Source organism: Lontra canadensis, unplaced genomic scaffold (assembly GCF_010015895.1).
Source record: "Lontra canadensis isolate GAN:19392208 unplaced genomic scaffold, GSC_riverotter_1.0 scaffold3, whole genome shotgun sequence".
NCBI lineage: Eukaryota > Metazoa > Chordata > Mammalia > Carnivora > Mustelidae > Lontra > Lontra canadensis.
In genome coordinates this window covers 50,950,564-50,973,594 of record NW_022630997.1, presented here as the reverse complement: position 1 = coordinate 50,973,594, position 23,031 = coordinate 50,950,564, and the positions used below count along the sequence as shown (strand labels likewise).

The following is a 23,031-nucleotide window of genomic DNA, read 5'->3' as shown; positions in this document are numbered from 1 at the left end:
GATTGTTGATGTAAGGATATGAGGAACACAGGCATAAACCTGTTGAGAATTAAACCATCACCTTCTGCATTTGATCCATCCTGCCGTATATCTAAAAATATATATATATAATTACTGAGAGTTGCAGATAATCTTAGTCTGTTATTTCATAAGAATTTTTATTATTTCCAGGTCCGATGGATGATGTACTGGATTGTGTTTGCTCTGTATACTGTGATTGAAACAGTAGCAGATCAAACAGTTGCTTGGTAAGTTCTAGCACTGAAAAGGGTCAGACTACAGACTCCTTATCAGGTGTCCCAAGTTCTTACCTACTCTTGCTGGTAACCAAGTGAATTGGATGAAGTTCCCTAATTATCCAGCGTTTCATTTTCATCTGGCTTCCGTGTAAGAACATTACTTTCCTTACAGTAACCCCCCCGTGATAAGGGCAGCTCATTCTTCTCCCCATGGGTTGCTCTTTGCCACATCCCACACAGGTCCCAGTATCTTGGAATAGAAAAACTTGGTTGTCATTATCCTTTTTCCACATGATGACTTCAGGCTATTTTTCTTTATCACTTCCTAAATGACTCCCCCTTTGAAGCCCACAGCATCTGGTTCTAGCACTCCCTCCCCATCCTTAAAACTCTCAACTACAAACATTCAGACCGGATGACGTCAGCATCCACGTGGACACCCACTCACCACCAGCTCTTTGGCTGCTCTGTTCCAAATAGCTGAGACAAAATTAAAGCATGTTTATATCCTCAAGGATTTAACATTTTACCAAGAAGTAATACCAAGTGAAACAACTTGAATCTCCTTGTGCCATATTTCACTGGTGTATTTCTGTCTAAACCTTATCATCACTTGAAGAGGTCCTCCTTTTAAAATCTTTAAAGCTAATACTTTGTGTCTTTACCTGGGCTCCCAAAGGCAGCCCCCCAGAGCATCAGTCAGGTGCCCATGTAGGTATCGGTTTGAACCTCCCCATTCCCTTTACTCACTACCTCCATGCCCTCCTGCCTCTGTTTCAAACATTTGCTGTTCTCTCCTTAAACTGTCTTCCTAGCTTTGCTCTTCTCATCATACTCTCATAGCACATTAGATCACGTTGGATTGCTAGAAAAAAATAGAGAAGTCACCGGGCTTAAATGTTCTTAACAAATTGCCCTCATTCATGAACTTTTCTGTGTCTGCACTCATCTTTCTCTTCTGATTTGAAACCCAAGTAGTTCTTCCTCTATCCCAAAGCTCATTCATTTACCTGTTCGGTGTTTGGGTAGAGTTTGGGGGGAGGGTTTTTATTTGGTTTTAAGGGGCAGAACAATTTCAAACCATGCTAGGTCTCTTAAGTTTTGAGGTTCTCTTTTTCAAGACCTCATTTTTTTTCCTAATTGCAGATGTAGCATGTATACATTAGTGGAAAGCGAGTGATGTAGAAAAAGTTTACCAGGAACAGTGGAAGTCCGGAAACTCCTCTGTAATTGCAGCAGGCAAAGACCCTTTGTTGACTACACAGCAGTCATTTCTTACTGCCCTGTACCCCTCTGCCTTGTCAGGAGAGCCCAGATTTGTTCTGATGTCACATATCTTAATAGTTCCTGGCCCAAGGATGCTAGTCCCCTACAATATATTAGTTCACTTTTGCTGTGGCAATTGACAACCCTTTTAACCATAGAGAGTTAGAAAAACAAACACATATTTCTTGCTCAAGTCATTTAAGGGCAGAAGGTTGGCTGCAGTGTTGCTGGGCTCAGCTCAGTTTTAAGTGTCTTCTTGTTTGAGGACCAAAGCTGAAGAAGCAGCTGTTCTCATGACAGACAGCAAAAATTCAAAGCAAGAGGTTGGGGGATGCCAGGGTGAGGAAGTCAAGGGGCATTTGAAGGTTTTGCATGCATGTGATATGTCAGACTGATGTGAAGTTGGCCAAAGCAAGTCATGTGCCAACCCCGCAGTCATTGCTGGAGGAAGTACACTCAGCCTACAGGGAGAGAGAGCACTGCAAAGTCACATGGAAAGGGGCATGCGTTGGTGGATAACACTAATTCCCAGTCTACCACATGGGAATTCCATTCCCCTTACAAGTGAAGGATTGTCTGCCCAGCATTGCAGTTCCAGCCAAATGAGATTGGAAGGGAAGTTCTCAGGGGCTTCTGAGAAAGAGAAGGAGATGTGTTCATGGCATAACTTTGTGCCCTTGGAGCATGTAAAACTGAGTCCTGGTGTGCAGAGAGATGTCAGGTACCGACCTGTGGAAGGGTTGGGTGTGCCCCCCACCGCCCTGGGTAGATGCTATTAATGTTCCCTCTGGACCACTACAGTATGTTGGCATCTTGCCTATGGTCTCTTCAACAGAAGAATCTTGTTCTAGAAGTTGCTGGTTCTCTGCAGGAGAATCTAACCCTCTTTGGTTAGAACTCATTTATAGTTAATGAAATTAAGTCAATTCAAATATAGTTCTTTCATTAATTGCTCACTTTTACATGTGAAGACTTAACTCAGTGATTGAACTTTCTTAAAATCTTGTGTGCGTTCATGAGTGTGTGCATACGTGATTTCCTCCTTGTAGTTTAGTTTCACCAGCAGTTGTTTTCAAATTTTTTCTTGTTAGGTTCCCCCTGTACTATGAGCTTAAGATTGCCTTTGTTGTGTGGCTGCTCTCTCCCTATACCAAAGGAGCAAGTTTAATATATAGAAAATTCCTTCATCCACTTCTGTCTTCCAAGGAAAGGGTAAGATATATAAATTATTTCTACAAATCGTTTGTTAGAAATGTACATCATGGCATGGTTTATGCTATAAAACAAGTGAAACTGTCATTTCATGGGCGGGGGAAGGTCCTCGTTTTTGGCTTCTTGACACTATTGTCACACCAAGTTTCTATCTGTGAGTCTGTTTGTTTCTCCCCAGGAGATCGATGATTATATTGTACAAGCCAAGGAGCGGGGCTATGAGACGGTGGTCAACTTCGGGCGACAAGGGTTGGCTTTTGCAGCCACTGCTGCTGTCACTGCAGCCGTGAAGGTAACTGTTTAGTTACATGTTTTATCCAGTGTCACATTAAAGCCAATGGACAAAGTCGGGTGGCTCTTTATTCCAGATCATTATAAAATTTTGGCAGAATTTTGCTTTCTGCTTATTTTTGTAATGCAGGAAAGAACAAGTGGATAATTTAAAAAACACTTTAATGCATGTTTTTTGTAACTACTCAGTATTTTGGAAGTCTTAATTGAACACAAAATGAGAGCTAGTTAATATAGAAAGACATACCTAAAGATGTCACTTTGTCATAATTTTCCTACTTTATAACCTAAAAGTAAGGTTGAGTAAATCACCTCTAGTAAAGATGACAATTCTTTCTTTCCCTGTCTCTGGTGTCCCCCTTTTTCTGTCTCTCTCTCCTCCCCCTCGATGGCAATATCTTGATAGGATTTCTGGCTTACTCCTGCACCCCTACTTCAACCAATTTGAGGTAACTGATTATTCAAAATAAGGCATGAAAAAATCTGTTCTTAAAATTTGAGATTTTACTCAGCTAGTTACTAATGTCATGTGTCATGTTTTGCAAGTGAAGTTATCAAATGTGCGCCTTCTGTGAAAACTCACATTATGGCGTTTGGATTTCTTTGCATGTAGTTTTTTATGTGATTTATTTTAAATATCGTAGCATAATTGATTTTGGTGTGTAGTATATGGAAAGAAAATGGGCTTCAGATCCAGAAAATGCTGAGTGTGACTTTCTAAATAACTGTTGGTGATTTACTTACCTCTGTGTTCACTGGTTGCTTCATGTATAAAATGGGGGTAACACACCTATCTGTGAGAGCATATACAGAAGCATAGTGCTTGCCAAAATATAGTAGGACTCCGCTAAACATTAATATCGTCTCTCCCTCTCTCTCCAGTGAAAATTTGGGTTTGTTGCTATTAAGTTAAATTGAGATTAAGTAATATTCCAACTTTTGAGTTAAGCTTTTTCAACTCGGTTATCTTGAACCAAAATACCAATGCTGTGGGAATAAATATTCTAATTAAGTGGTGATTCTATATAATAACAATGGTGAAGAGATGTCGAATGTTCAGTGGGGTTTCCAGAATGATCCTTAATTTTTCAGAGTGATCTTTAGCTCAAGTACAATTAATATGATCAAAAAAAGGAGTCAAAATTATACTCAAATCATATACCCAGAAGTGTTGCGTTAAGAATTATGTAGAAACTTACCAACTCTGCAGCCCTAGCCATATAAGACAACTGTATTATTAACGATTATTAACTGTCAGCACTGTGGTAAAGTACAGTTTGCCCATTACTTGGCTTTTAAAAGCTTTTTCTTTTATTAGTATAGATATAAACAGATACTGAAATAGTAAAATTTTCATCTTATTGAAGGACTGTTTTCCATTTTAAAAGTTCATTTGCTTTTTATTTCTTGCTTAATGGAAATACATGCTTGATTTCCACATGTACTGAAAAAGAGCATCCAAGAGATCTAATATGCAACAACTAGGAATTCTACAAGTGATCACAGATGCGATTATCAAAGAAATAATACAGTAATACTTCCCAAAACTGAAGGACATGAACCTCTAGATTGAAAAGGCCCACAGAGTACCTAGCACAATGTATGAAAAAAAAGGACCGACTGGGAGCAAGGTCACTGGAATATTCCAAAACACCAGAAAGAATGAAAAAAATTTTAAGGATTCCAGAGATAAAAAGTATGTCACATTCAGATGATCGAGAATCAGAATGGCAATTAAATTTCTAAATAGTGACAATGAAAGCTTGAAGACTGAAGAGTAATACCATCCATGATACCATAATGATTTTCACCCTTAAATTCTATAACAGTCAAGCTCTCAGTCATGTGTGAGCCTAAAAAATAAATCTCCTTCTTCTTTTTTTGTTTTTGAGGCATGCAAAGTCACAAAATTGACTTCGTGTGTGTTCTTTGTCAGGGTACTGTGCTCTGCCAAAATTAGGGACTAATCCATGGAAAAGGAGACCCACAGGATCTAGGAGACAGGGAGTCCAACACAGAAGGAAGGTGACAGGACTCCTTCCCAGGATAAACATGCAGAATGTGTGAGTCCAGGGTACAGCAGGCCAAGATGGGATGTGATGGGTTCGGGGTGCCAGGACAGGGGTCTCAGGGAAAAGTACGGGGAGAAGAGCATCTAATAGGTTTAATCCCCTGCAGGAATGATACTTAAACCGGTCAGCACATGCTCCAACCAGTCAATCAGAAGACACACTAGACACCATGAAAAATGCACTAGAGGCAATGTTAAGACCCAGGGCATAGGACGACTAATCAAATGAATACTTAAAAATGGGATATTGTTAGCTCTGGAAAAGAAAGTTATATAGGAAAGGAAATATAATAATGGAGTATGACTCGGCCCAGCAGCAAACAGCGTGCACGTCATAATCATGAGAATACAGACTGTAGATTGAACAGCTGTGATATTGTTTTATCAGAAAGGTGGGGGAAGGAGAGGAGGTGGAAGAGAAAGAAAACCCTCACCTGCCAGACAGGACGGTAGAGGGTTTAAAATGGTGCCAGCAAGAAGATGGACAGGAGAACAAGAAAGCCTATTGCTTTTGTTATAAAATTTAACTTTATTCGACTTCACAAATGAAGCGCCATTGACCCTTGAACAATCAAGGCTATCAACTTGTTGGATCCAATTATATGCCAGTTTTCTTCAGTAAATACAGTATAGTACTGTGTATATGTATTTTCTCTTCCTTAATAAGATTTTCTCAGTAACATTTTCTTTTCTCTAGCTTACTTTATTGTAAAAGGACAGTATATAATACATATAACCTACAAAGTACATGTTAATCAACTGTTGTCAGTGTGACTTACAGTCACCAGTAGACTATTCGTTAAATCTCAAGGGAGTCAAAACTTAGACACAGATTTTTTTACTGCCCAGTGAGTTGATGCCCGTAACCCCCACATTGTTCAAGGGTCAACTGGTACAGGTCTTAAAACCCCCCCCAGAAGATGCTTTCTGAATTTTACATATTTAAAAGCATCATTCATATGATTCTATGGCATAGCAACTAAAAATTAAATTGCAACTTGAAACACTGCTTAGAAAATATGGACTTTTTAGAACATTGTTCTGGGAAACAGAAAAACCTAGAAATCCCATTTTTCCTCCTCTCTTTAATATCTAAGTATCATTTCTAGTCCTGCAACTCTGTGAGACACCTTTCTACATACTGTGACCATTTCATGGGATATTTATTTTACTTGGACTTATGGGTATAACTCCCAAAGCCTCTATGTGGGGAATCAGAAATTCCCACTTTATTATCTTCTCATTGTCTCCTCATTTATTTGTATTTTATCCTTTGCTGTGATCGGTGTTTGGCATCCTGTGTATTTGTTCAACATGGGTTTGTTCCCTGCCTGCTATACAGCAGGTGCCGGGCGTGCAGCCGTAGGCAAGACAGACACAGACCCTCCTCTCACAGGCTGCTGTCTCGCCGAGGGTCTGTTTTCACTGACTGAAAATTTTATCTCATCTGCAGTGGCTAAGAGCTTTCCCCCTGCCCTCCCATTATTAAAATAAGCATTAGCTCACAGAAATGCTTTCCTTCAGAAAGGCTATACAAGCATTTCTTCTTTGTGATTCATTGTTTGTTTTTATCTATATATTTAGCATCATAAAACCACCTCCCCACTTCAAAGGCAGAAAATAGAGAACATAAGAATCATCTGAGTTACCACTGCAGATCAGACACATGTCCCATAATTTGAATTCATTTGGAACTTTCCCTTCTTGTTTGTGATGTGGCGGTTCTTTTGTTATCAAGATCACTGTGCGTGAGGTAGCTGTCTCCATCCCAGCATGAACACAGAGAATGTTGGCTTCAGCCATCCTGGCTTTTATTCATTAGAAATAGTCATTAAAAATGCTGAATGTAGCATTATGTTAAAACTGTTTGCCTCAAGTTGGACTGTGCCTATTTTCATGTAAGTGAAATTAGTTTCATCTCTGGAGATGTCAAAGAAAGGCACGATGATGGAAGAAATCACTGAACCAGACATTTCAGACTAAAGAGTAAATTGAAACTGAAATAGGAAATAGGTCAAGTTTAAGGAGAAACTTCAAGAAAGCCAATAGTAAGCCTTGAGAATTAATTTAAGATTTTTACAACCTATAGTTGGTTAAAAATATCTTTCAGGCTAAAAATGATTGGACTCTTGGTGTGACCTTTAAAGATGGGTAATTGCCCTACCTAGGGTTCCCAGGTTGAACCACCTGAGCATGTTAAAGATGAAAATAGGAATCTAATCAGAACATTTATGACACTGTAAAGCAATTTTCTGAAAATGTTACTCAGTTCTATGACCTCATTACCAGGCATCTGTTCGCAAGGTCAGTGTACAAGTTTATTTTGGCTGAGCAAAGCACACACATATGAAGGACCTTCAAGGACTTTGCTGAGGACATTCAACATTTAGCTTTCACATGAGAAATGCAGGTGGCTTTTTACAGATGAGCAACACGGATAAAGGACAGAAGAAGAAAAATACTGTTAGTCGTATTAACCGTCTCTGAATTTTCTCTGGCAGCCTTTTCTTGGTGAACTCTTTAGCAGATATTGTTTTAAAAAATCAATTATCACAGAAATTAGAGTCTTACAGGTAAAATGGCTAAAATCTAATAAACTATAAATGATGCTGATTAGGTCATACTCCTGACATCTTGCTGTCTGCTTTAAAGGCTTTCTGTTTGTAAGAGGATTTGAGGATATTCAGCTGCTTTGTATCATCCATTAAAAAAAAAAAAAAAAATAGCATTTGTCCTGACAACAGAAAGAAAGGTCACACTATTTTCCCTACAATCTAGGGAAGCAGAATGTTATAATGAATATTTAATTTACTAATAGTCTAGTTATCTGCATTTTCTAGCCCGATTCTACCCTAATTTAATTAGTCATGAGATTCTGGGCAGACCGTCTGCACTGATCTAAGTATTAATAGGTGAAACCTGACTTCTAAAACCTCTTAGACCTCTGAAAGAGTGGTTGGTCCTCAGTGGGAGGAGATTTTGCCCCCAGAAGAACATTTGGCAATGTCTGGAGACATTTTGGGTTGTCACAGCTGACAGTGAGGGGTGCTGCTATTTGTATCTGGAGGGTAGAAGTCAGGATTGCTGCGTAAATATCCTGTGATCCACAGCAAACAGTTTTCCAGCCCAGAACAGCAATAATGCTGAGACTGAGAAAGCTTGATCTAAAAGTATGAGTCAGGGGCACCTGGGTGGCTCAGTGGGTTAAAGCCTCTGCCTTCGGCTCAGTTCATGATCCTAGGGTCCTGGGATCGAGCCCCACACTCTCCTCAGCAAGGAGCCTGCTTCCTCCTTTCTCTCCGTCTGCCTCTCTGCCTACTTGTGATCTCTGTCAAATAAATAAAACCTTAAAAAAAAAAAAAGTTTGAGTCAGAAAAATTTTAAAATGATGTATGAATATGTATAGACAGTTTTGGTGTGGTGGGTTACAAATTATTTATATTTTCTTCCTTATATCTTCCTCTGTTACAAATGTCCTTTGATAAATATATATTGCTTTAATCTTAAAAGCATTAAAGTAGGGGTACCTGGGTGGCTCAGTGGGTTAAGCCTCTGCCTTCGGCTCAGGTCATGATCTCAGGGTCCTGGGCTCGAGCCCCGCATCGGCTCTCTGCTCAGCAGGGAGCCTGCTGCCCACCCCCACCCCCACCCCCCGCCACCGCCTGCCTCTCTGCCTACTTGTGATCTCTCTCCCTGTCGAATAAATAAATAAAATCTTAAAGAAAAAGGGGGGGGCATTAAAATATATTATTCACCTAATACAAATGCAGTCAGTTTCATTCTAGACTTAATCAGATTGTCAAATGTCCTTAGGGGAAAAGGAGATGTCCCTAAAAACTTGGAACTAACCTTATCTGCATTTTAATGTAATATGTCAAAGAGCAACAAGAAATAGAGCTTAATAGCTATTCATTATTGAACAGTATAGTAAGAATTATTCTGTAGGAGATTGTAAGATAACAAAGACTACTGATTATGTTTTTAAATTCCTTTTTTTTTAAAGATTTATTTATTTTTATTTTAGAGAGAAAGAGCAGGTAAGGGGGATGGGGGTAGGGAATTCTCAAGTAGACTCCCCACTGAGCACAGAGCCTGACTTGGGGGCTCCAAATCCCAGAACCCTGAGATCATGACCTGAGCAAAAATCAGCAGTTGGAGGCTTAACAGCCTGAGCCACCTAGGCACCCCTGTTTTTGAATTCTTAATTTAAAATATGAAGAGAATAGGTTGGAAGTTTTTTGTTTTTAAAGATTTTATGTATTTGAGAGAGAGAGAGAGAGAGAGAGACAAAGATAGCAAGAGAGCACAAGCAGGGAGGAGAGGGAGAAGCAGACTGCCCCTGAGCAGGGAACTCCTCCTGGGGCTCAGTCCCAGGACCCTGAGATCATGACCCGAACCGAAGGCAGAACCTTCAGAGCCACCCAGGAGCCCCAGTTGAAAGTTTTGTCCTAAGATGCTGATAAGCATGGTAAATTCCCCTTATTTAACACAAAATATAATAATTTTAACATAGTGTTTCACCAGGAAATGAAGTATTTAAACAAAGGCAGAATTCTTCGAGAGTAACAGAGTTAGAATTAGTCCTACATACAAAGTCCCTTTTCTCAGCTGAAGAATCCTTCCTAGAGCACAAATGTGCTGAACCCAAGGGCCGACCCAGTCAGCTCCTACAAGTGTTTCATTTTATTTCTTTTTTTTTTTTTAAGGATTTTATTTATTTATTTGACAGAGAGAGACACAGCAAGAGACGGAACACAAGCAGAGGGAGTAGGAGAGGGAGAAGGAGAGGGAGAAGCAGGCTTCCCACTGAGAGAGAGCCCCGTGCAGTCCCAATCCCAGGACCCTGAGATCATGACCCTGAGCTGAAGGCAGCAACTTAATGACTGAGCCACCCAGGTGTCCCTAGTGTTCCCATTTTATTTATTTATTTTTTAAAGATTTTATTTATTTATTTGACAGACAGAGATCACAAGTAGGCAGAGAGGCAGGCGGCGGGGGTGGGGGGGGGCGGGGGGGTGGAAAGCAGGCTTCCTGCTGAGCAGAGAGCTCGATGTGGAATCCATCCCAGGAACCTGGGATCATGACCTGAGCCAAAGGCAGAGGCTTCAACCCACTGAACCACCCAGGCGCCCCTAGTGTTCTCGTTTTAAATGGAACATTTTAAATGGATGTTCTGGGCCTATCCAAATTCAAACCCTGAGAACTTTGATTCACCTGAAGGTTTTAGGATACTCCTGCTAGTGAGGATCAGTCTTAATGTAAAATATCCTGCAAAATAGTTCCTAATTACTTTGATTTTTGTGTTCTCATCATAATCTTTCTGTTGCTTTCTCTTCGATTTTTAGGATCAATTTTAGCATAAGCAGCGTACATATAATTCTATGGAGAATGGGATCTAAAATCTGGGATATCAACTTACCTGGTAGATGGGAACTCCCTTCCTCCTTATTGACTAATGACCAAAAGTGCTGTTTCCACATGCCTTTTCCTGTTCAAACTAAAACCTTTCTGCATTTTTTTATACTTTTGGCTTAATGTTATTTAAACCAAATAGGAAGAAAATAAATAAAATAGTATCAATTTAAACAAAACCTCCATACATTTTAGCATTGTTACTGACAAGTAACTATAATGCCCCCACTTCTGCCCTCAAAATAGAAAAACAGTGTTTCTTTTGATCATGGGAGTAAGGGATTGGTTACAAGGGAAATGAGCAGGGAATAGATCAGAAATTCTTACAGTTAACATTACAGTTAAAGCATCACTGTAAAAATAGAAAATGTTCATTTGGAGAGTTGTCTTGTAGCCAGGCATTGGAGGAAATGAAAAGAAACAAGGATCCCATCCAGTTTATAGTAAACAGTATTTAAATCTTAAAAAACAAACAAAAACTTCACTATACTATCTATAATTCTAATTTTGTAATATTGAAAAAATTACTGAGAAAAAGAATAAAATCACCCATCCCATCTGCCTCAATATCATACTGTTTTCATTTTTGCATATTTTCCCTGTCTGCTTAAGCCATACTACATACTTGCAGCTGTATTGTGGATATGACTTAGAATTCTGAGGTCAAGGGGAAGGTTTCCACTTAACATTTTATTTTAAACATAATTTCTTGGTTAATGGGCTTTTTGTGCTGAAGATATAAAAATTGGAGGGAATAGGTCTGCCTTTAAGCATGATTATTTTATAATTACACTTCTTTACAGTGGTCACATTGGTCACTTTAAAGTGGTTACAGACTTAGGATTTATGTAATGTTTTTGAAGTTCACAATACTGCATTAATTCTCTCTTCCCACATTCATTCTATTCTGGGCTCATAAGAAAATACACAGTGGAAAACCCGATTCTTTGAGGCGGTACTGGCTGTTGAAAATGTTGGGAATCCTCAAAGAGTGTACACAGCCCCCTTTTGCTTTTCCCTACAGTACTTGGCCTTCCTTGAAGCCTTGAGCATATTGGTAATACCTGGGGCTATAGGGTTGGTTACTCAAGAGCTCTTTTAAAATCCAGATACCTCAGGGTTGGTCACTGTTCACCTTTAATCAGCCTGAAGCAAACCCCTGGTGGATGGTGTGGTCTTCCCATGTGAACCCAGGATCATACCTGCAGTTCACTGCCCAGCCTCTGCTTCTGCAGTCCAGTGTCTGCGGAGAACTCTTGAGCAGTCGAGAGCAATGAAAAAGAAGAAGCAGCAGAAGAACATTTAGTTTACTTATAATATGTTCACTATCAGTGACATACCAGTCAGTCCACCAGGAGAATGGAAGTAGCCTAAAATTAGTCACTCTCCTTTGGTTTCTGAAATTCCTCCTCTGGAGACAGGATTTGCACAGCAGAACACTAGAACTAACAAGAATGTGTGAGTTCATTTGTGAGGTATGCTCTAAATAATTCGTGGATCATACTCGTTAAAGAAACCAAAGTTTGTAGATGAATCAGTGCTGGCTTGATTCAGTGGCCATTTGACTTATTTGCATTCTGAAACATTCCTTTGTAAGTGGGAGGGTTTGGCAGTCACAGCCCACCTTGGAAATTGCTCCTGAGTCAGGTATCAGGCCCTACAGATGTGTATGCCAGTTGTCATCATTTGGCAGTAGGTGAAAAGTCAAGAATTGCTGGGAGGGGGGCACAGAAATACCAAGGTGGGAAAAAAAGAAATGTTGACCATTCTGAGAAAACAAGGTCTGTTTCAGACATGCACTGGTCACTTCCTTCTCATGCAACTCTGATATTTTCTGTCCCCTATATCTTTAAAATGATATCTGATAAAGAGGAAGAAAGTATAATGGATTAAACCATTATAAGAATGTTTAAAGACATGTGGAACCCAATTATTTTTATTGAGACTATAGACTCTTTAATTTAACAATTTATTTTCACAATCTAAAAATGTACAAATACAGAACCCAAGTGGGTATAGAAATGGCATTTGGTTTTGACATAATATGATATCACTAGCTCAGAGTAGCTGAATCAAGATCTTTTTTCAGCATAAAATACTATAAGGTCCAAATGTTCATAAGTGCCTCAGGCTTTGAAATCTAGAAATTGAGAGATGCACCATTAGGGATGAGTGTTTCTGCAGTACAGACCTAAGTAGAGGCAATCTCACATGTGTGAGAAGAAATAATAAGAGTAAAAAAACCTTTAGAAGAATATTTTTAAAACTGCTATAAATAAGAAATGAGTCATCTGTATGCTATGCAAAACTTTTAAGTGGGTAAATTTAGAAATTATTTTTTTCCCTTTGTATTTTGGAAAGAAATGCAGTTAGGTCTGTGAAGTTCAGAAATGTCCCTTTCAGAGCTGGGCAGTGATAAAAATTACTGAATTTTGCATTCTCTAGTGACGGAGATGTTCTCTCTGTCTGTGCTGTCCAGTACAGCAGCCACTAGCCACATGTAGCTGTTGAGCATGTGGAATATGTACTTTGAGGAACTAAATTTTTAATTTTAGTTAATTTAAATTTAATACCCACATGTGCCCAGTGTCTATCATATTGTTAAGGCTTTAAAATGACTTAAACTCAGGGACCCCTGGGTGGCTCAGTCAGTTAAGCATCTGACTTCCATCAGGTCATGATCTCCAGGTCCTAGGATTGGCCCGCATCCGGGCCCACGCTCAGCAGGACTCTGCTTCTCCCTTTTCCTCTACCCTTCCCCTGTTTATTCTCCCTCTCTCAAATAAATAAATAAAATCTTTTAAATGAAGAAATAAGTAAAACGACTTAAAGTCAAATTGCATAGTAGTAGATATGCCTTGCCAGATAGTAAATTCATTAACTAAATATCATTTTTGTATCCAAGATTCTTTGGTTTTTAATTTTTTTTTTAACCTTATACTAAGTAGAGTCATTACCACTCTTGACTTAGCTTATCTTTAAAAAAGAGTATGTCTTGGGGCGCCTGGGTGGCTCAGTGGGTTAAAGCCTCTGCCTTCAGCTCAGGTCATGGTCCCAGAGTCCTGGGATCGAGCCCCACATCGGGCTCTCTGCTTAGCAGGGAGCTTGCTTCCTCCTCTCTCTCTCTCTCTCTGCCGGCCTCTCTGCCTACTTGTGATCTCTGTCAAATAAATAAATAAAGTCTTTAAAAAAAAAAAAAGAGTATGTCTTTGGGTTGCCTGGGTGGGTCAGTCCATTAACCTACCAGTTCTTGGTTTGGCTCAGGTCACGATCTCAGGCTTGTAACCGGCTCTGCCATCAGCAGGAAGTCTGCTTGAGATTCTTTCCCCCTCCCTCTCTTTCTGCCCCTCCCCCCGCCATGCACTTTCTCTCTCAAATAAAATAAATAAAATCTAAAAAGAAAAAGTTAAACAGTATGTCTTTTACTTTAAAAACTTGTAAATCATAAGTCCCAAAGGGCCAGTTTTAGGAGAGAGCAAAATAATGATTGCTGTCTACTCGGAGGGTAAGCTCATCATACTTTTTTTTTTTTTTTTAAACATATAAAACAAATTATGAAGCTGAAATGTTTGGGAGTGCGATGTCTAGAACTTACTTTGAAATGCATTTTAAAAATGGGTTGATGGATGGATAGATGGTAGATGCGTGGTGAAGAAAATAACAGCAAACTAGAAACAATCTAGGGCTGTTCACTGTGCTGTTCTTTCACCTTTTCTGAAAGTTTCATAATAAAATCAGCCTCATGATAAAATGTTGGGAGAAACTTAAACGTAAGCCTATGAAATATTTTAAAGTGTGTGTGTGTGTTGTTGTTTTTTTTCCTCGGATCTATCACTTCTCTGTTAAATAGAGCCAAGGAGCAATAACAGAACGTTTACGGAGTTTTAGTATGCATGATCTAACAGCTATCCAAGGTGATGAGCCTGTGGGACAGAGACCATTCCAACCTCTACAAGAAACGAGAAAGAAAAGTAAATCAGTCTCCGGTGAATCAGCAGGTGCGCTTTGTTTGTTTTGTTTTGTTTGTTTTGACGTATTTTCCTTTCGCAATTGGAATTTTGAGTCCAGGTGGGTACGAAAATAATACATGGTGACTCTCTGAATTTGAGTAGACACGATTCACGCTGGTGTCTGTGAATTTACACTTAACTGGAGTTCTCTTTCTCTCAATTTTCTCTGAATGAAGTTGGGGCTTGCCTTTTGTTGACTCTAAAGATTATCCAACTAAGAAAGGAACAGTAGCCTCTTGGGCCTCCATGAGTTTTTAGATGCCCTCTGCATGGCGGCTCCCACCTCCCCACCGCCAGCACCAGTTCAGACCTGTGATCAGCCGTCTTTCAATTCAAACGGTGTAGTGACATCTAAGGAGTTGTATAGTTAAACACTCTTTACTGTAAATGCCCTGAACAAATAAGGATAATGACTCACAAGATCAAAAGTTTGAAGTGGGTGACAAAGGGGGACTCAGTTTGTAAATAGGATTATTGCAGTGGGGAACATATTGAAATGACATATTCTTGTTCAAGAACTGACTTGTAGGTATTTCTGATATAAATTCGGAGCATGGCAGAGTCAATAAGTTCTAAAACTTCAACAAATTATTCTTATCTTAGAAATATACCCATAAATAAAAAGACATCGCTCCTTAGTCATTTTACCACAATGTAAGAAAGTTGTAGTTCAAGACTCAGCTGAAAATTAAGATCTTAATGACATTTCTTATTTCTATATTGTTAAAGTCCATAAGGTACAAGGCTATCCAGTGTTTTTGTTTTTGTTTTTTTAAGTGGTTTTGTTTTGAGGGAGGCTAAAAATCGTCCTTTATATTGAAAACAATTTGAGAAATACACTAACAGTTCCATCCTATAGAGAAAAACAGTGAACTTACTTCTGAATTCTCTCTAGAGTGAATGACATTAGAAGGTGGGTGACTGCTAGTAATTAAGCATTGGCCATTGATTAAAGTAGTAATATCTTTAAGAATGAGAACCATAGAACTTTGAACCGTTATCCTTAATACATTAACAATGTAAAAGTAGTTTCCAATATATAGGCATTTTCTTAATATACATTTAAAAATTACTGATTTTGATTCTAGGGTCTACTGTATATATTTTGCTTCACTTGGACCAGTTACCTGAGCCCTTTGCCAGCAATTTATTAATAATTATACTTTAGAATTGGCTAAGAATGATATTCTAATATTTAAATGAAAACAAGGTAATAAATATGAAAATCCATAGCTCTTTTGATGATATTCATCTATTAAACTTAAAATGATGTGACAAAACTATTTTAAGATAGTAAGGTCCTATTTAGTTATTCTGTTAAATGTTAAGCCATGAAATTAAAATAACTTAAGATTAGAGAGATATGAAGTAAGTAGTAACAGTACAAAAAAGGGACTTGTCCGGTTATGAAATTATAATTTTAATATGTATTACTTTGCCCAACTTCCAAACTTCCTACAGAATGGTATGTATTCTGAGCTCTTTCTTCCCTAAGGAAGAAATTTAACAAAAACCTTTTCTCTCAAAAATATTTTTAAAACGTAGTAAGGTTCCAGGACAGGAATAGTTGAAGAGAAGATAATTATAGATCATCTGTGTAAACACAGTCCAGATATACGTGGAAGTTTATCGAATGGGGATGATGGCCTTTCAGGTGGGTGGGGGAAAGGCAGATAAATAAGTGGTGTCAGAATAATTGCTAGACTTAGGAGATGGGGTAGGAAATGAAGTTACACCTCTACCTCAAGCCTTTCATTAAAATACCTAAAAGATTAAGACTTAAATGTAAGCCACTGAGCTATAATATAGTGGGACATTCCTGAGTATCTATTTATATACCCTTAGGATATGATGGACTTTTTTTTTTTTTTAATGTATTTATTTGACAGAGAGTGCAGAAGGGAGGAGCGGGAGAGGGAGAAGCAGGCTTCCCACTGAGCAGGGAGCTTAATTCGGGTCTCCATCCCAGTACCCTGGGGTCACGACCTGAGCTGAAGGCAGATGCTTAACTGAGTCACCCTGGCGCTCTAATGTGCCAGACTTCTTAAGCATGGCATCAATACCAGAAGACATAAAAGGAAAAACTTGAAAGTTCATTCTCTATATTAAAAAAATGTATAACATAGAAGGGAAAAATATTCCATGCCATAAAAAAAACAAACTAGAAGAAATATTCTCATCTGATACAGGCAAAGGGCTCAGATTTTAACCATGCAAAGAATTCTTACAAGCCAATTATTGTTAATTCTACCAAAGAATACAGCTGACCAATTACTACATGAAAAAGATACTCAGCCTCACAGTCAAAGAAACAGTAAATTAAAATGGTAATAATAGTAATTTTTGCTCACCAGATTGGCAAAAAGATTTTCTTAATTAGCAGTGTTCTGGGTTGGTAACTATTCTAGTTCTCTATTTCTGTGTAACGAACTACAAACAATGGCCTTAAAAAAAAGTCACAGTCATTTATTTTGCTCCTGAATCTGGGGTCGACTGGGCTCAGGGAGGCAGTTCCTGCTCTTACCGCAGGCACAGGGGACAGCACCTAGTGCTGGAGTCATAATGGCAAAGGCTTCGTCACCCACACATCTGGTGTGATAGCTGGCAAGAGTCACAGCGGATGGCTCAAACAGGTGGGGCCTCTCTCGCCTCTCCTTCTCTACGTCTCTCTACGTGCTCTCTGAGTTTTGGCACTTCCTACCTGGCAGCTAAAAGCTCCCAGAGCCCGTCTTCCAAGAGAAGTAGCAGGAATCAGGCAGCAGCACTTCTGCCTAAGGGCAGTTCTATGAGACAAGTACATACACACATCCTGGAGATCTAAGGGAAGAGGAGGGGCGCCTGGCTGGCTCAGCTAGTGGGAAGTGCGACTTGACTCGATCTTGGGATCGTGAGTTCAAGCCCCATGTTGGATGTGGAGATAACCTTAAAAAAATGCAAAAAAAATCTAAGGGAAGAGGAGAAAAGTGTCAGAATTTATGGTCATGTTTTAAAATCACCACAGTAAGCATGTTGGGAAACAAACACTCTCAAACACTTTTTATGAGGCTTAAGTGGAATGATCCTTTTTGATGACAATCTGGCAATAACTATCAAAATTTATTCCCTTTAACTCAGCAAGAAACTTCTAGGACTATGTCATAAAGAAACAATCAGACAGGTGTTCAAAGTTGTATGTCTAAGAATGTTCATCTCATTGTTTATAGTAATGAAATACTGGAACAAACCAAATACCTAAAATACAAACCAAATACCTTAATACCTGGTTAAGCAGAAGTGTGGTTTATTAGCCATGAAAATTCATACATTCAGTCCATACTTGCTGACATGAAAACATCCAGATCGTGGGGAAATAAACAATAACAATAAAACAAAGTACTGTAGAGATACAATAAATAGATGAAATGCATTAATATATTGGAATTACTTTTCAAATGTGTATGCATAGGAAAGAGTCTGGAAGGGTATTGCTGAAATATCAACAGTGTTCAGTTCTGAGTATGGGACTTCAGTGATTTTTTTTAAAATCAACCTATTTTCAAAACGAGAAAGAACAGTACTCTTCCTTTTTTTTTTTCTTTTTAAAGATTTTACCCATTTATTTGTCAGAGAGAGTGAGCACAGGCAGACAGAGTGACAGGCAGAGGCAGAGGGAGAAGCAGGCTCCCCGCTGAGCAGGGAGCCTGATGTGGGACTCGATCCCAGGACGCCAGGATCATGACCTGAGCGGAAGGCAGCCGCTCAACCAACTGAGCCACCCAGGCGTCCCAGTACTCTTCCTTTTGAAAAATATTTAAGATACTCACTTTTTAAAAAGATTTTATTTATTTATTTGAGAGAGAGACAGCACATGAGCAGGCGGAAAGGCAGAGAGAGAAGCAGATTCCTTGGTGAGCGGGGAGCCTGACATGAGGCTCGATCTCAGGACCCCAGGATCATGACCTGAGCTGAAAGCAGACATTTCACCGACTGAACCACCCAGGCACCCTGATACTCATTTTTTTTATGTCATGAGTTATTTTTTTATTCATTTACTTCCAGAATTCCTCAAGAAAAAAGAGTAATTTTTTCAGTGTGGTAATTGCATCCACATTGCAAAGTCTGTGTACTGGTTCATGTGATCAATACATTTACCTCAGATGCTCTGCTTGTTCCCACAAATATCTGGAAGTTTGAGTCCAATATGAAAACTCATAGTGTCCTGCTCTGAGTGGTTTGAGGTTAAATGGTCAAGAGAAGTCCTACTTTGATGAAGTGATTTAAGTTTGCATGTTGTCACTACAGCACAAATGCTTCTTTGTAAGAAAATGGACACCTTGAACATGGTGTTCACATTCCCTGAAAGAACACCACATTGTAATAAGAGGGAATATTTTTTCTGCAAAGATACTGCTGTGTCCGTATCAGTTAAAAACAGCCCAATATTCAGTTTCAATAGCAGTAAATAAAGAAATAAAACATATTTTTTTTGTTTTGCTTTACGTGCTTTACATATTTATTTACTCCTTAAGATGACTACACAGTTTAAGTATTTCATCTTTATTTTTTTATTTTTTTTTTTTTAAAGATTGTATTCATTTGACAGAGCACCAGCAGGGGCAGAGGTAGAAGCAGACTCCCCACTGAGCAAACAGACACCACTCCCCCTATGTGGGGCTCGATCCCAGGACCCTGGGATCATGATCTGAGCTGAAGGCAGATAGACACTTAGCCAGCTGAGCCACCCAGATGCCCCTAATCTTTATTTTTTAAGTAATTTTTTAAGATTTTAATAATTTACTTAAGAGGGTACGAGCAAGAGAGCACAAACAGGGGGAATAGCAGAGGGAGAAGCAGGGAGCCCGACATGGGGCTTGATTCCAGGACCCCAAGATCATGGCCTGAGCAGAAGGCAGAAGCTCAACCAACTGAGCCACCCAGGTGCCCCTTTTTTTAGTTAATTAAACTGAGGCAGAAGGAGATTAAAATACCTGTCAGGAGCTAATAACTACATAGTCAGTGACAGAAATGAGGTGTCCAAGGTTCTCTTTCTCATTTATAAAAAGGCTACACTTTGTGGTACAGTTGGGCTGGAACTAGGAATTCAATAATTTGAGCAGGTAACAACCTTAGCACTGCTTTAGTCAAAGATGACAAACAGGTGTCATGCTTGCTCCCTGCTCTAGTGCCCACGGTGGCAGCCGTTGCTGAAGGACTTTGGTACTTTCTTTGGTACTTTCCCTCTCTGGCTCACAGGCCCCCTCAACATAATGCTCCTGACAGCTCAACTGGGTCAGAGTTAGCATTCATCAGCTCTCATCTGTCTCACCACCTTACCGTACAAGAAAGCAAAGGCCTGGAGAGGCCTGGTCTCACCGCTAAAAGGTGGTCAGGTACACCCATCTTCTAACATAGGTCTCCTTCCGGGTCAAACTTTCTGTGATTTTGCACTTAGGTTAATATGTAGAACCTGCTTAAAGCAGTGGATTGCTAAGTACTGGATTAATGTTGGCTTTTAGTATTACCATAAGGGGAAGAATCTTAAAATATACCAACTCTCAGATGGAGCTGTGGAAATACCAGCTCAGTTTCCTAAAGTGGAGACAGAGCCCATGGTCATAAAGCCTTGGGTCCCCGGTCACTACTCCTGTGTGCAAAGACCCTGTCCAGTGTAGATCAGTGATGATCAAAAACACTTTGAATGGCACCAGCAGCTTCACTTTGCCCCGGTTTGTCAGTCCCATCAAGCAGTCCACCCCCCCACCGAGTGCCTGCTATAGGATGGCACCCAGATCTGGGCTTCCCTCATAGTCTCGCCTCTCCCCACTGCTCCCAACACTTCTAAATGCTTGGACAACTTTGATTAACATTTCCACCACTCACAGCAGAATGTTCATTCATACTCATTTCCAGGTTTTTAAGTGAAATAGAAGATGCATGTTTTAGTGAAGGTATTTGACTTGACCCCTGTCTTTTTGATGCACGGTTTGGTTGAGTAAATTGCTAAGTTAAACTTGTCAATTCCATCTTCTAATAGAGCCCCAGTTTGGCTACTGTCACTTTCTTTGCTCCTTGGACCCCGTCATTTCTGACCTGCCATACTGCAGTAACCTCCCTGCTTCCAGCTTTCATCCACTTCTGATTCATTCCCCAAAGTGTAAAAAGAATCTTTGAAAGACCCTAGATGTCATCATGTTATCCTTCTGCTTGAAATGCTTTGGTGGCCCCCCCATATCTACTCTCTGATGAGGTCCAAACTCAGTAGCTCCCATTCCATCATGTGCTAGTTGTACGGAATCATGAGCCTTCAGAGGTTAGCCACCACCTCCTACAAGAAGTCCTCTCTCTCTCCCCTAATTCCCCCTGCCCCCAGGCTGAGTTGATTATCTCACTGTGGGCTCCCATTGTACCTCATCCTTATCTTGGATTTATAGCATCTGTTGCAGTAATGCCCATTCAAGTCTGGTTCCCCTATTGGACTGTAAGTTTCTTTGGGTAAAAAATAACAGTTGTGTCTTTTCGATCATTGTTTCCCAATAATTTAGCTCACTGCCCTAGAATTTTTTTTAATATTTGTGGAACAACGAATCAATCCAACAATTTCTCTGAAACCATAATTAGGGAGCTAACGAGATTTGTTACCTGAAATTAGGAAACAAAGAAAGGATAAGCTGTATATACCTCTTTTGAATGAAGGTCCAATTCCTAATCATATTCATAAAGTGAGGGGCAATTAAAATAACAAGGGTCATGTTTGTTGACCTGTAGTCTTATGCTTCATCTGTTACCTTAGAGAACTTTCTGGTCACAGTTGCTTCCTTTCTCTTTCCTTGATTCCTCATTCTGCGTTTTACCTTAGTTTTATTGGGATCAGGAATATTGTGGAAGCAACAGCAATAGAGAAGAATCTAGAAATGGCAACCTAAAAACAATTTTCTATCTTATTTTCCCCAATTATAAAAATAATACTAAAAAAAATTTTTACATCACCTAAAAGCCCACTTTCAGGCACTCTAATGGTTTCATTGTTGTTTTTCCTGTTTCTGTATGTACATTCTTTCCCCAGGTAATACTGTATTATGAGCTTCCTGCCTGGACCACTGACTCAGTCCCTCCCTGGGCCACGCTGGTCTTAACAGCAAGCAGCTGCCCCGCCCCTGCCCCCTCCCCACACCCCACCATGGTCCCCAGCAGGTGCTCTCCCTTCTACCTAGAACACAATTCCCTGGACTGAGTCAGGAGAACAAAGGATCTTGGCCTAAATTATGACTGATTCTACTCCCAAATCCTTCCTAATTTTTAGCCCAGAAGTCTGGCAGCATAAAATTATACTTGTATAATGTACAATTAAAGGTGTGTATCTTATTATGAGACTAAGAAGCTTATTCACAACTCTTCATGGTTTGTTTCATGAGTCTGAAATTATTCGTGGCCTGGGAGAGCCGATTAATAAACGTTTACTATGTCTTCTTTTCACGTGCAAGGAGTCCATCCCTTGGCCCCTCCTGAACCTGGGAAAACTTTTTTCCTCCACCTGAGGATTTAGATATTCATGCGCCTTATCCTTAGTGAAGGAGAATTTGAAACTTAATGGGACCTTGTAACCTAACCTCCCCCTTGTCTTTCTAACTGATTGCTTATATCTTTCTAGCACTTTGCTTGCTATAGAATTGGGCCCCTGTGTTGCTCCATCCAGGCGGTGGCTCTCAAAAATGCAGGCCCTGAGTGGCATCAGCATCACCTGGGGGCTTGTGGGAGACAGAGATTCTCAGCCCCACCCTCCTCCCAGCAGTCTTTGTATTAGCAAGTGCTCCAGATGATTCCGCGTGTGTGCTAATCAGTCTATACTAATAAACTCTACTGAGCTTGAGAACCCAGGCTTCGGATCTCTGAATCCCAGCACGGGAATGCTGTCAGACTTCCTGACAATAACCAGCCTGACTACCTGGATGTTTGCGGATTGGCCAATGTTCAGTCTTCTGGAGCTATGCAGAGCAGCCTGTTAGCATGCCCGCACAGCTTCACGCTGACCTTCCCGAGGCTGGCTGTTTGCTTTGACTAACATCTGTCATCACAGCCCATGGTGTTTCCAATTACTGTAGCCTGTCCAGCTGGGTTGTATCTCAGCAGCTGCGTTGGCTTAACATCTCCATCACCTGCCCCCAGTGAACATCTCGCCCCAGGTTCCAGCCCCTTTGGGGTGTTATTTGACTCCTTACATTTACCCTCCCATTCCCAATCTGGAAGAAAAGTTTTGACACTTGGTGGGCAGGAAACCTTCATTTCTCATGAAAATCAAAGGCACAAATGACAAACTCAGTAAAACACAAGATTGCTTAGATTAGCTCATAAAGAGATCTGTCTCAGCATATACCTGCTTATACTCTCTGAGTTTCGAACAAGGTGTTACCTACTCAAAACTAAATTATTTTGAGTTGTTCTGAAAAGCGCATAGTAAAAATAGGAATGGTCGGGGGAAACTTGTATCAGCTTCATCTAGAATAGTGCGCAGGGCAGAGATTGATGATAAGGGGCAGGGAGCACTTTCCAGATG

The 23,031-nt window shown here is 39.9% G+C and overlaps 1 protein-coding gene across 2 annotated transcripts in view; it reads left to right on the top strand.

The window, feature by feature from the left end:
* The window catches only part of REEP3 (receptor accessory protein 3), a 93,409-nt gene that overhangs the window by 69,249 nt on the left and 1,129 nt on the right, over nucleotides 1-23,031 (top strand). For both annotated transcript variants that reach the window (XM_032842187.1, XM_032842193.1), the window contains exons 3-6: nucleotides 172-248; nucleotides 2,597-2,717; nucleotides 2,896-3,009; nucleotides 14,342-14,489. In XM_032842187.1, the coding sequence (XP_032698078.1) occupies nucleotides 172-248; nucleotides 2,597-2,717; nucleotides 2,896-3,009; nucleotides 14,342-14,489 (460 nt within the window). The remainder of the gene's footprint in view (nucleotides 1-171; nucleotides 249-2,596; nucleotides 2,718-2,895; nucleotides 3,010-14,341; nucleotides 14,490-23,031) is intronic.